The sequence below is a fragment of the Falco punctatus genome (assembly GCF_963210335.1).
Source record: "Falco punctatus genome assembly, contig: scaffold_306, whole genome shotgun sequence".
NCBI lineage: Eukaryota > Metazoa > Chordata > Aves > Falconiformes > Falconidae > Falco > Falco punctatus.
In genome coordinates this window covers 1-13550 of record NW_027660091.1, presented here as the reverse complement: position 1 = coordinate 13550, position 13550 = coordinate 1, and the positions used below count along the sequence as shown (strand labels likewise).

Here is a 13550-nt window from a genome sequence, read left to right as displayed (position 1 = left end):
GAAACGCAGCCTGGCTTCACATTGGGGCCAGGCCCCCTGCTGATGCCCCCCACCCCGGGTGCCAGCGCCACCATCAGGGGGACATGGGGGACACCCGGGCGGTGGCCCTACCTCCACCGTGGTCCTCGGCCATCGAGTGTCCGGCAGCTCCAGTTATTGCTTGCAGGGGTGGGGAGCCCGGGTGGGGGCAGGGGGAGACACACAGAGACAGAAGGGGGACATGGGGGGGACACAGACGACACAGTTTGGGGGGGTGGGGGGCTCCCCAAGTCCTGAGTGATCATGGCGGGGGGTAGGGAGCAGGGGGAACCCCCAAAGATGGGGGGGTCCGGCTCCAAAATTGAGGGGAGGGGACACTCCAGAAAGTGCAGTGCAGCCAGGTGGGGTGACAGGGGGGAGGGACACCCCCCCCCACCCCCTTTCACAGTCTTTTAGGGGACCCCCCCATTTTGAAGGGATCCAATCAATATTTTTTTTTGGGGGGGGGGGAGGGGGTGTCCCTACAGCCACCATTTTGAGCCTCCCCCCTCAGCCCCACTGCCACTGATTATTTTGACCGTTTTGCCCCGTTCTCTGCCCAAATCCCCGCTGCAGGGGGGGTGTGTAGGGGCAGGAAAAGGGGGTGTTGGGGTGGGGAGGGGGGGTCTCCCCCCCCCCACACTTTAGAGGATGGAGGGGATGGGGGAACGGGGCGCCGAGGGGGGCCAGGGAGCCGAAGGGGGGCGCAGCTGGCGCCACCCGCACCCCCGTGATGCTGTTGAGGCTCCGCGACTTCTCGTAGCCTTTGGGGAGACAGAAATTTGGGGGGGGGGGGAGTCAGTATCCCCAAATCCCTTCTCGGGGACCCCCCAAAACCCCCCCAACCCCCTCCCTTCCCAGGGCTCACTAAACCCTCCCCTAAGGAAAGCGGACCCCCCAAAAATTTGCCCCCTCCCCCCAAAGTTGTACAGATCCCCCCCAAGGGGTTTAGGACCCTTCCCAGGAGTTGGGGACCCCCCCCGCCCCCCCCAAAGGGTTTTAGGACCCTTCCCAGGACCTGGGGATCACCCCCAAGTGTTTAGGACCCCTCACCCAGGGAAATGGGGACCCTCCCCAAAAGATGGGGGATCTCCCTCAGGAATACAGGACACCCCTTAAAATGTGGGAGCCCCCAGGAGCTGGGGGCACCCCCGAGCTTGGGGGACCCCCCAAGGGGCATTGGGGGGCGAGTGGGAAGCATGGAGGGAGGGGGGCACCCAGGCTTTTGGGGAGCCCCTGCCAAGTTGGGGGGGTCCCAGCAATCCGGGTACCCCCCCTGCCCCCCCAAAACGCCAGAGGGGACCCGGTGGGGGGGTGAAGCAGCGCCGTGCGGGGGGATGGGGGGATGCGCATGCGCAGGCTGTGCGAAGTGGGCGTGGCCAGGGGACCCCCCCTTCCCCCCCAGCTGACCTGCGGCGCCGTCTGAGGTCTCAGGCGGTGACGAGCGCTGGGGACAGAAGGGGACAGGGGACAGGGTCACGCGGGGACAGGGACCCTCGCGTGGGGGGACACACACCCTCCTACAGGGACCCCGCGGGGGGCGGGGTCACCCCCGGGCGGGGCGGGGACCCTCATGTGGGCCAGGACCCTTACACCAGGATAGTGGCCCTTGCACTGGGACAGGGACCCTCGCCCTTACACGAGGATGGAGACCCTCGCACCAGGACAAGGACCCTGGCACGAGGACAAGGACCCCCACATGAGGACAGGGACCTCCACCCTTGCGCAAGGACAGGGACCCCTGCATGGGGACAGAGCCCCCCCATGGGGACGGAGCCCCCCACAGTTACACAAGGATGGGGACCCTCCCACGGGAGACACCCCTTCGCACGGGGACCTGCCCCCTCGCACGAGGACGGGCCGCCCCCACCCCCAGCCAGCCCCGCTGCTTGCACGCGCGTGTGCAAGGAGCACCCAGAGCCCCCCAGCGCCGGGGGGTCTGTGCAAGCTGTGCTCCCCCCACCCCCTCCCCAGTTCTCCCAGTTCAGGGCAGGGGCAAGCACCCACCTGCTCCCACGGCGGCGTCTGGGGATGGGAGGGGGGCATGCGGCAGGGGGACAGGGTGGGATGGGTGCCCCCAGGGCGTTTTAGGGTGCTGGGGGGGAGCAGGTGCCCCCAGGGGGGACATGGGGGCTGGGGATGCCCTGGGGGGACTCTGGGACCCCCAGAGGGGGCAGGGTGGGACCCCAAAGGATATTGGGGCACCCTTTGAGGGGGGGATCCTGCCAGGGTGCCCCCAGGGGGGGCTGTGGGTGCCCTGGGCGGGGGATTGGGGTGCCCTTTGAGGGGAGGGGGGGACACCCCAGGAGGTGTCAGGGTGACCCCAGGGGGCACACAGGGGACTGTGGGTGCCCCGGGGGGACCATAAGGACCCCAGGAGTGCCCTGGGGGGTGGATGCCCCCCCAGGGTTATCGAGGTGCCCATGGGGGGGCTGTGAGGACCCCAAGGTTATGTGTGTGAGGGTGTGTGTGTGCTTGTTGTGGGGGGTCGCAACACCCACCTTTCCGGAGAGGCCCCTCAGGGGGGGGCGCGTAGTCAGGGCCCAGCAGAAAACAGGCTCGGTCACGGCCGCAGCGTTCCCGGCCCCCTCCGGCTGTCGCGGGGGGCCCCCCCCGCTCCTCGGGGGACAGGGGCTGGTCGATGGGGGGACAGTCCTCCTGTGCCAGTGCCGCGCGCCCTGCTTCCCCGTTGGGGCGGGCCTCTGCAGGAGGGGGCACCCATCAGGGGGGGCACCCACACACTGGGACTCTGTGGCTGGGTGCCCCCCCATAAAAGCCCTCCTTGGTTTTGGGGTGCTGCGTGTTGGGCTGAACCCCCCCCCCATATAAGGCTGAACCCCTCCCTCAGTTTTGGCGTGCAACATATGGGGCAGAACCCCCCACTCTGTGGGGATGAGCACCCCTCCCAGGAACAACCGCCCCCATACACGCTTCTGGGGTGCCACATATGGTGTTAACCCCCCCAAAACCGCTACCCCCCCCACTCCAAAATACAGCCCCCACAAATACACCCCCCAGAAAAAATACACCCACCACCCCCAAAATAGCAGCCCCTCAAAAATACCCCCCAAAATGCACCAATCCCCCCAAAATACCCCCCAAATACATGCCCCCAATACCCCCTCCAAACCCACCCCGATATGCCCCCAAAACACCCCCCAAAAATAAATATATAAAACAAACTAAAATATAAAAAAATCCATTAAAAAAAAACATATAAAAAATAAACCCCCAAAATAGACATTCCTCCAGAAATATCCCCCAAAATACACCCCTGAAATAACCCCCCCCCAAATATACACCAGGCTCCCCCAAAACACAACACCCACTCTACCCCGTGCCCCCACCCCCCCCAGCATCAGGGTGCCGCTCACCAGCCCGGTTGATCTCCACCACCTCCTCCTGCGCCAGCGGACAGGCTGGGGGTCTGCGGGGGGGCAGGGGGCTGCCAGGTGGGTTCTGGGGTGCAACAGGTGGTCCGTAGCCGGGTGATCCCGGCTGGGGGGGTCTGGGAATATGTTTGTTTTTTTTCTTGGGTAATTTCTGCTTGGCCATGGCCAAGGAGTAGTACATGCCGAAGTTGTTCACAATGACGGGGACGGCATGGCGATGGTGAGGACCCCCGCCAGGGCGCACAGAGCCCCCACCAGCATCCCCGACCAGGTCATGGGGTACATGTCGCCGTAGCCCAGCGTGGTCATGGTGACCACAGCCCACCAAAAGCCAATGGGGATGTTCTTGAAGTAGGTGTGCCGGCTGCCCGTCACGTCATCGGGGTCGGCGCCGATGCGCTCGGCGTAGTAGATCATGGTGGCAAAGATCAGCACCCCCAGCGCCAGGAAGATGACGAGGAGCAGGAACTCGTTGGTGCTGGCACGCAGTGTGTGGCCCAGCACCCGCAGCCCCACGAAGTGGCGTGTCAGTTTGAAAATGCGCAGGATGCGGACAAAGCGCACGACACGCAGGAAGCCCAGACATCTTTGCAGCCTTGGAGGAGAGGCCACGCAGTCCCACCTCCAGGTAGAAGGGCAGGATGGCCACGAAATCGATGATGTTTAAGCTGCTCTTGACGAAGTCGCGTTTATCTGGGCAGAAGCTGACACGCATGAGGAACTCAAAGGTGAACCAGACGACGCAGGTGCCCTCCACATAGGTGAGGAAGGGCTCGGTCTCCACCTCCACCGCCACCTGCGTCCCCGTCCCGTTGCCCGTCAGCACCGTCTCCGTCTTGTTGATCACCCGGTTGAAAGCCTCATGCGTCTCCAGGCAGAAGGTGGTGATGGAGATGAGGATGAAGAAGAGGGAGGCGAAGGCGACGTACTGTGAGGGCAGGGGGAGACGGGGGGTGAGGGGGGGGAATGTGGGCACACAGGTTCCTGACTGCCCCCCCCCCTTTATCCTGACCCCCCCCAGACTAACACAGAGGACCCAGATGTCCAGGCTCCTGACCCACCCCCAATACCCTGAACCCCTATATAATCACTCCCTATATTTGATAGGGAGACCCAGGTGCCCGGGTTCCTGACCGCCCCCCAGCCCCAACTCTGATACCCTGAACCCCCCCAGACTAACACAGAAGACGCAGGTATCCAGGCTCATGATGCCCACCCCCCCACCCCACCCCCAACACCCTGAACCCTTATAAATCCTGAACCCCTATATAATCACTCCCATATATTGATAGGGAGATTCAGGTGTCTGGGCTTGTGACCCCGCCCCCCCTGGTTCACTGAACCCCCCTAGATTAATATAGGGGACCCCAGGCATCTGGGCTTATGCTGCCCCCGCCCCCCCCCCCCGCCAATACATTGAACCCCTATATAATCACTCCCATTTATTGATAGGGAGACCCAGGCGTCTGGGCTTGTGACCCCCCTGGTTTGCTGAATCCCCAGACTAATATAGGGGACCCCAGGCATCTGGACTTCTGCCCCTCACCCCCAAATACCTGAGCCCCTATATAATCACTCCCGTATATTGATAGGGAGACCCCGGTGTCTGGGCTTGTGACCCGTCCCCCCCCCACCCCATTTCACTGAACCCCCCCAGACTAATATAAGGGACCCCAGGCATCTGGGCTTCTGACCCCTCCCCCCCCCCCCCCCCCCCCCCCCAATACCCTGAGCCCCTATGTAATCACTCCCACACGTTGATAGGGAGACCCAGTTGTCCGGGTTCCTGATCGCCCCCCACGCCCTGACTCTGATATCCTGAACCCCCCCAGAGTAACACAGAGGACCCAGGTGTCTGGGCTCGTGAATCCCTGCCCCCCCCCCCCGAACCCCTATATAATCACTCCCATATATTGATAGGGAGACCCAAGTGTCCAGGCTCGTGACCCCCCCAGTCGCTGACCCCCCTAGACTAATATACAGGACCCAGGTGTCCAGGATTCTGACACTGCCCCCCCCCCCCAATTCACTGACCCCTTTTATATTGATGGAAGGACCCAGGCATTCAGGCTTGTGACCCCCCACCCCAATTCACTGAGACCCCATATAATCATGGGGGAACACCGGAGGTCCAGGCGCTTGACCTTCCCCCACCAGTCACTGACCCCCATATTTTAAGGGAGGGGATCCAGGGGTCCAGGCACCCAACCCCCCGCGGTGACTGAGCCCCCATATATTGAGGGAGGGGGTAGGCACAGGGACATGGGGGTGACAGCAGACACAGTGGGGGGCACAGGGGGTACACAGGGGACATGCAGGCCTGGCTGGGGGGCCACAGGGACATGGAGGGGTACACAGGGAGGCAGGGGACATGGTGAGGGGCACAGGAGACATGAAGGCCAGGCTGGGGGGAGTGTACAGGGACATGGGGGGTGGACGGGGGACGTGGGGGGGAGGTATAGGTCAGGCTGAGGGGGTTCGGGGACATAGGGGGATACCAGGACACACACACACAGGGGATGGGGGGTTGGGGACATGGTGGGGGGGGACAGGACAATATGTAGGCCAGGTGGGGGTGGGGGATTTGGGGACATGGGAAGGGGGGCGGATGACACTGGGGACGTGAGGGGGGATATAGGCCAGGTTTGGGGGGGGCAGGACACGGGGAGGGGGACAGGGGGGGACCCAGGGGACAGGAGGGATGTAGGCCAGGCTGAGGGGGGGTTGGGGACACAGCAGGGGGGGATGTAGGCCACACGGGGGGGTGAGCGAAGGGGGGGGACCCGGGGTGGGGGGAGGGGATGTAGGACAGGCCGGGGGGGGGAGGGGGCACCGCAGTGCGGTCCCGCTTCCCCCCCCGCCCCCCCCAGGCCCGCTGCGGCAGGATCAGGGCCAGTGCCTGTGAGGGGGGGGACAGGGGACATCGGGGAGGACAGGGGACGTTGGGGGGTGACCACACACTGCGGGGGGGAGCACAGCACCCCCTTCCCTGTCCCCAGATGGCCCCATGTCCCCTCGTCACCCCCTGTGCCACCCTCCGGCGTCCCCTCATGGACCCCCCCCGGTGTCCCCTATCCCTTCAGAGCTCCCCCACCATGTCCCCGCAGTGTCCCCAGCGCCACCCCCAACCATGCCCCCCCTCCCCGTCCCGCAGTGTCTCCGACCCTCAGAGCTCTGCGGTTCCTCCTCGTGGGTCCTCACAGCCCGCCCCAGCCTCCCCAGATACCCCCTGAACCCACCACCTCAAAGCCCCCCAAAATCACCTCATCCTTTCAGAGCCCCCTCAAGACCCCTCAGACACCCCTAATCCCCCTCGCAGACACTCAAGAACCCCTCAGAGCCCCCCACAAACCCCCTCAGATTTCCCGCACCCCCCTCACAGACCCTCCAGATCCCCTCAGAGCCCCCTAAATCTCACAGTCCCTCTAGATCCCCTCAGACTGCACTAAACGCCATCAGATCCCCAAAACTTCCTCGCAGATCCTCCAGATCCCCTCAGACTGCCCTAAACTCCTTCAAGAGCCCACAAATCTCCTCACAGACCCTCCGGATCCCCTCAGGCTGTCCTACACTCCCTCAGAGCCCCCGAAACACCCTCACAAACCCTCCAGATCGCCTCAGGCACTCCTAAACCCTCTCAGGTCCCCAAATCGCCTCACAAACCCTCGAGATCCCCTCAGAGCCCCCAGATCTCCTCACAGACCCTCCAGATCTCCTCACATCCCCCTCTAGCCCCTCAGAGCCCCTAAATCTCATCACAGACCCTCTGGAACCCCTCAGAGCCCCCTCAAAGTCCCCAAACCTCCTCACAGACCCTCCGGTTCCCCTCAGAGCCCCCAGATCTCTTCACAGACCCTCCAGATCCCCTCAGACTGTCCTACACCCCCTCAGAGCCCCCGAACCCCCCTCACAAACCCTCCAGATGGCCTCAAGCCCCCCTAAGCCCCCTTAGAGTCCATAAATGTCCTCACAGACGCTCCAGATCTCCTCAGAGCCCCCAAATCTCCTCACAGACCCTCCAGATCTCCTCAGAGCCCCCAAATCTCCTCACAGACGCTCCAGATCTCCTCAGAGCCCCCAAATCTCCTCACAGACGCTCCAGATCTCCTCAGAGCCCCCAAATCTCCTCACAGACGCTCCAGATCTCCTCAGAGCCCCCAAATCTCCTCACAGACGCTCCAGATCTCCTCAGAGCCCCCAAATCTCCTCACAGACGCTCCAGATCTCCTCAGAGCCCCCAAATCTCCTCACAGGCCCTCCAGATCTCCTCAGAGCCCCCAAATCTCCTCACAGACCCTCCAGATCTCCTCAGAGCCCCTACTCTCGCAGACCCTCCAGATGCCCTCAGACTGTCCTACACCCCCTCAGAGCCCCCGAATCCCCCGCGCAAACCCTCTGGCTTCGCTTGCCCCCATCCCCTTTCCCAGACCCCCGAAGCCCCTTACCCTTGCCATCCTGGAGGAGTAGGGGTCCTCAAACAGGGCCCAGAGCTTGGGCCGCCAACGCCGCCACCAGCCGGCCGGCCGGCCCTCCTCCAGGCACAGCCGCTTGGGCTCGGCCGGCTCCGGCGGCCGCGGCCCCTCGGGACTCTCGAAGCTGTCCAGAGCCTCCTCCGCGTCCCGGTGCTGCCGGTAGTTCATCCAGCAGCAGGCTTCCACGTCCGTCTCATCGATCCCCCAGAAAGCCAGCTCTTCCTCGAAAAGGGGCCCGCAAACATCAGCCGGGCAGTGCAGCTTCCCGGTTCGGTAGTAATTCAGGACATAAGCGAAAACGGCCGGGTGGCGGTCGAAGAAAAACTCCCCCGCCGAGGGGTCGTAGTCGAAGCGGGCGGCGGCTCCCGGCTCGGCCAGGCCGGCCAGGCGGGTGCCAGGGAGCGTCTGCAGGGTGCTGCGGTAGGTTTCGTGCCGCACACCGCCCACGTTGATCACCACTTTATCGCGTTCTGCTTGCCAACCCATCGCGATAAGCCTGAGAGTCGCGGCCGGCAGCTACCGACCGCCGCCGCCGGGCTGAGAGAGCGGAGCGGCGGCTGCCGCATCCCGCCCTGCCGCCGGGGCCGCCGCTCTGCGCAGGCGCCGGACGCGCGCGGGGGGCACGCCCACCGCGGGGAGACCACGCCCACCGCAGCATGATAAGGGCGGCCATGAGGTGAGGCCACGCCCACCGAAGCGAGATAACGGCGACCATGAGATGAGGCTCCGCCCACCGTGGGATGAGGCCACGCCCACCTAGGTGAGATAAGGGCGGCTGTGAGGCGAAGCCCTTCCCGCCGTGAAGTGAGGCCACGCCCACCGAAGGGAGATAACGACGGCTGAGGTGAAGCACCGCCCACCTTGAAGTGAGGACACGCCCACCGAAGAGTTAACGGCGGTTGTGAGGTGAGGCCCCCCACCGAAGCAAGGTAACGGCGGCTGAGATGAAGCCCCGCCCACTGTTAACACTCCGCCCACATGACACTTAGGCACCGCCTGCACGAGCTGAGGCGCCGCCATGCAGCAGGGAGCAGGAGGGTCTGGGAATTACTGGGAGGAAGCAGGAGGGACTAGGGGTTACTGGGGGCACTGGGAAGGACAGGTCAAAGAGCTATGAGGGCTACTGGGGGGGTCTGGGGGCTATTGGAGAGGAACTGGGGGGTACTGGGAGGTACTGGAGCTCAGGGAGGGGGGGCGCAGTCTCTTGGGGTCCCCCCCAGGGAGCAGCCGGGACCCAGAGCCCCCAAACCAGCATCTTTATTGGAGCTCCCCTGGCAGGGAACCCAGGCCTCGGGCATGGGGGTGTCATTTGGGGGTCCCAAGTGTCTGTGGTGGTCCATGAGGGGTACCAGGTCCCCAGGGGGGGTCCCTAAGGGGACCCAGGCCTCCAGGGGCATCACTTGGGGTCCCAGGCCTCCGGGGGGGGGGTCATTTGGGGGTCCCAGGTGTCTGTGGTGGTCCGTAAGCGGTTCCAGGTCCCCGGGGAGGTTCCCTTGGGGGTCCCAAGTGTCCATGGTGGTCCCTAAGGGGACCCAGGCCCCTGGGAGGAGTCACTTGGGGGTCCCAGGCCTCCAGGGGGGCATCATTTGGGGGTCCCAGGTGTCTGCAGTGGTTTGTAAGTGGTCTCAGGCGTCTGGGGGGGTCCCAGGTCTCCGGGGGGCGTCCCTTAGGGGTCCCAGGTGTCCATGGTGGTCCATGAGGGGTCCTAGGTTCCTGGGGGGGGTTCCAGGCATCTGGGGAGGGGGTCCTTTGGGGGTCCCAGGTGTCCATGATGGTCCATGAGGGGTCCCAGGTCCCCGGGGGGGGTCCTTTGGGGGTCCAGGGGTCACTTGCTGGGTGCCAGCCCGACGCGGTTGTGGTCGCGGTCGAAGGTGACGTAGTAGCGCGCCAGGAAAACGTCCCCCAGGATCCAGAGTGGCCCCGCGGGCCGGGGCACATCCAGTGCCATGAACCCGCTGACGCAGGTGGGGGACCCCCACTGCGACACCTGGGGACAGCGGCGGGTGTGGGAACAGAGGGTGGGACATGGGGACAGGGGGATGTGGGGTCAGGGGGGGACATGGGGACAAGGGACAGGGGCAGGGATGGGGACAAGGGGACATGAGGATGGCACTGGGGACATGGGGACAGGGAAGGGGACATGGGACGGGGCAGGGATGGGGACACGGACATGGGGATGGCACTGGGGACATGGGTACAGGGATGGGGACATGGGGACGGCACTGGGGACATGGGCACAGGGATGGGGACAGGGACAGGGGGATGGCACTGGGGACATGGGCACAAGATTGGGGACATGGGACAGGGCAGGGATGGGGACACAGACATGGGGATGGTATTGGGGTCATGGGGACAGGGATGGGGACGGAGACGTGGGGATGGCACTGGGTACATGGGGACAGGGATGGGGACACGGACATGGGGATGGCACTGGGGACAGGGATAGGACATGGAGACAGGGAGGGGGGCAGGGGGCAGCAATGGGGATGGGGACCCAGCTCAGAGGGGAAACAGATGGGGACAGGGATGGGGGTGGAGACATGGGACAGCGGGGACAGGGGGATCGGGGCGATGAGGACACACAGGGGTGATGGGGGACATGGGGGGGACGGCGCGGCGGACAGGGGGACACAGGGGTCTCACCTGGAGCACATAGTGCTGGGGGCTGAGGGGGAACTCACGCCCCTGCAGGACGAAGGTGACGTTGGGCAGAGATGGGACCTTGTCACAGTCCAGCATGTACTGGGCGGGGGGAAGTGGCATGAGGACCCCAGCGGCCGGGCCAGGGACCCCCTACCCCCAAACAGGGGTCCCAGGGGTCCTGAAGCCCCCTCTCCCCCGAAAAAGGGGTCCCAGGCATCTAGGCGCCACCCACCCATGGGTCCCAGGGGTCCAGGTGCCCCCCCACCCCCAAACAGGGGACCCAGGGGTCTGGGTGCCTCCCCCCGCCCTCCACAAGCAGGGAGCCGGGCGCAGACCCACCTGCCCCCCCAGGGCGGGGGTGCCCCCCAGGGCGCGGTGCAGCACCTCCATCTCCTTGCTGGGGCCGGTGATGAGGGACGTCCCCGTGTCCACGATGGCCTCGCAGCCCCCCCGGCACAGGGGGGGGTCCCGGCACCCCAGGCTCCCCGGGCTCCCCACTGACACCCTGCAGGGCAGGGGTCAGGGGGGCACTTGAGGGGGGGATGGGGCAGGTAGAAGGGCTGGGGGGGGCAGTTAGGGGTCCTATGGGGCAGTTAGGGGACGGGGGGGCATTAAGGGTCCTATGGGGGAGTTAGGGGGCTGGGGGGGGCAGTTAGGGGTCCTATTGGGGGTGTTAGGGGACTGGGGGAGGCAGTTAGGGGTCCTATGGGTCAGTTGGGGGGGGGCTTTTAGGGGGCTTGGGGGGCAGTTAGAGGTCAGAGGGGCACTTTGGGGGTCCTGTGTGGCAGTTAAGGGAGTTGGGGGTAGTTTGGGGGTCCGTGGGGGGGCTTGGGGGGGTCTGTGGGGATATGGGGAGTCCAGGCGGGTTGGGGGGGAATTGGGGGTCCAGGGGGAGCTTGGGGGGATCAGGGGGATATGGGGAGTCCGGGGGGGGTTGGGGGGAGTCAGAAGGTTTTGGGGGGGGTCAAGTGGGATTTAGGGGTCCAGGGGGGGCTTGGGGGGGTCAGGGGGGATATGGGGAGTCCGGGGGGGTTGGGGGGGGTCAGAGGGGATTTGGGGAGTCCTGGGGAGGGTTGGGGGGTGTAAGAGGCATTGGGGGAGGGTCAGGGGGGATTTTGTTCCAGGGGGGGGTTGGGGGAGTTAGAGGGGCTTTGGGGGTCCATGGGGGAGTTGAGGGGGTCAAGAGGATTTGGGGTCCCGGGGGGGGGCTGGGGGGGCTCTCACCTGTCCATGTGCAGCTGCCAGTAGCTTTGGCGGGAGACGGGGATGTAGTGGAGGGGTCCCTCGAACTGTCCCTCGTCGATGCCCCCCAGGAGCAGCTCCCCCCCATCACCTTCCGAGGCCCCGCTGCACCCCACAGTCAGGCTGGGGGCCAGGAGGGCCATGGGGGGCCGGGGGAGGTGTCCCAGGGGAGTCTGGGGGGAATCTGGGGGTCCTGGGGGCTTTTGGAGGGGGGCAGGGCTGTGTTTGGGGGTCCTGGGGGGATTTGGAGGTGGGCAAGGGTGTGTTTGGGGGTCCCCGGGGAATTTGATGGGGGGCAGGTGGGTGTTTGGGGATCCCAGGGGGATCTGGAGGGGTCCGGGTGGGGTTTGGGGGATCCTATGGGGTATTGAGGGGTCCCAAAGGGGGGGGCTCAGAGGGGTGTGGGGTCCCTAGGGGGTGTTTGGGGGGTCCTGGGGGGACTTGGGGGTCCCAGGGGAGATGTGGGGTGTTTCTGCAGGGGTAAGTGGATACTGGGGTGTAGCTGGGGGGCGGGGGCAATTGGGGTAGTTGGGGTGCGGTTGTGGTATAGCTGGGGGGTACTTGGGGGTGGTTGGGGGCCCATCAAGGGTAGTTTGGGTGTTACTGGGGTGTAGTGGGGGTCCTTGGGGGGTACTTGGGGTGTGACTAGGGGTACTTGGGGGGTATTTGGTGGTACTGGGGGGTATTGGGGGGTACTGGGGGTACCTGGGGTAATGGGGAGTACTTGAGGTGTAGCTAGGGGTACTTGGGGGGTACTCTGGGGTATTGGGGGGTACTTTGGAGGTACTTGTGGGTACTCGTGGGTATTAGGTGGGGTGATCAGAGTATTGGGGTATTTGGGCTGTGGCTGGTGGTACTTGCCTCAGCAACTTGTGGGTATTGGGGGGGGTACCAGTGGGTATTGGGGGTACCTGGGGTGTGGCTGGGGGTACTTGGGGGTATTGGGAGGTACTTAGGGGGCACTTGCAGGTCTTTGAGGGGTCCCGGGGGGTATTTGGGGTTGCTGGGGGATACTCGGGAGGGTCCTGGCCTGGTGGGGGGTGGGTGCGGTGGGCGCCCCCTACCTGCGGAGGCGGAAGGAGAAGACGTTGGTGTGGAAGAGGCGCTGCCGCATCATGTTGTCGAAGACGGGGGTGGCGGAGCCGGCGGCGGCGGCGGGGAAGGCCAGGCCCAGCACCCCGTCGAAGCGGGCGGCAGCGAAGGCCAGGCCCGGCAGCGCCACCGCCTCAGCAAACGTCTGCTCTGGCACCGACACGTTGGACACCTGCGGCAGGAAGGGGGTGAGACCCTGGCATGGGACCCCAGCACCCATCCCCCACCCTGACCCCAGCACGGGACCCTGGCACCCATCCCCCACCCCCCTACCTGACCATGGCACGGGACCCCCAGCACCCCTCCTCCACCCAACCCCGGCATGGGACCCCGGCACCCCTCCCCGACCCCTCCCTTGGGCCCAGGACTCCCCAGCACCCCCCAACCCTGGACTCGGGACCCCCAGTATCCCCCACCCATGGGCACAGGCATCAGGGTGACCCCCGATGACCCCAGCACCCTCCCCCTTCCAGAGGGCACCCTGACATGGTGCCCACCCCCCCTCCGTGCATCCCTCCCCCCAGGCCCCTCCCCCACCGTGAGGGTGTCCTGGCTGAGGAAGCCCCTCAGGCTGCCGCTGCCGTAGCTGATGGCGAAGGCAGAGCCGTTGGGGCGGTGGGTGCAGGAGAGCGCTGGCTGGTAGTGGGGGTGGAGCCCTGGGGGGAGGGGCACGGCATGGCACTGCCTCCTC

At 65.3% G+C, this 13550-nt stretch overlaps 2 protein-coding genes across 2 annotated transcripts; both read right to left on the bottom strand.

The window, feature by feature from the left end:
* Positions 1-659: 659 nt before the first annotated feature.
* Positions 660-8477, bottom strand: LOC308058002 (voltage-gated potassium channel KCNC1-like). Its single transcript, XM_080412004.1, is given in 7 exon segments — positions 660-782; positions 1429-1465; positions 2520-2720; positions 3393-3617; positions 3620-3996; positions 3998-4338; positions 7856-8477. Coding segments are annotated over 6 exon segments (1674 nt in total). The 5' UTR covers positions 8369-8477; the 3' UTR covers positions 660-782; positions 1429-1448.
* A 643-nt stretch (positions 8478-9120) lies between these two features.
* Positions 9121-13546, bottom strand: LOC308058003 (cathepsin D-like; the record flags this gene model as incomplete). Its single annotated transcript, XM_080412005.1, has 6 exons — positions 9121-9869; positions 10526-10624; positions 10865-11030; positions 11750-11872; positions 12832-13031; positions 13397-13546. Coding segments are annotated over 6 exons (900 nt in total), but the record flags the coding sequence as incomplete, so codon positions are not given.
* Positions 13547-13550: the final 4 nt, after the last annotated feature.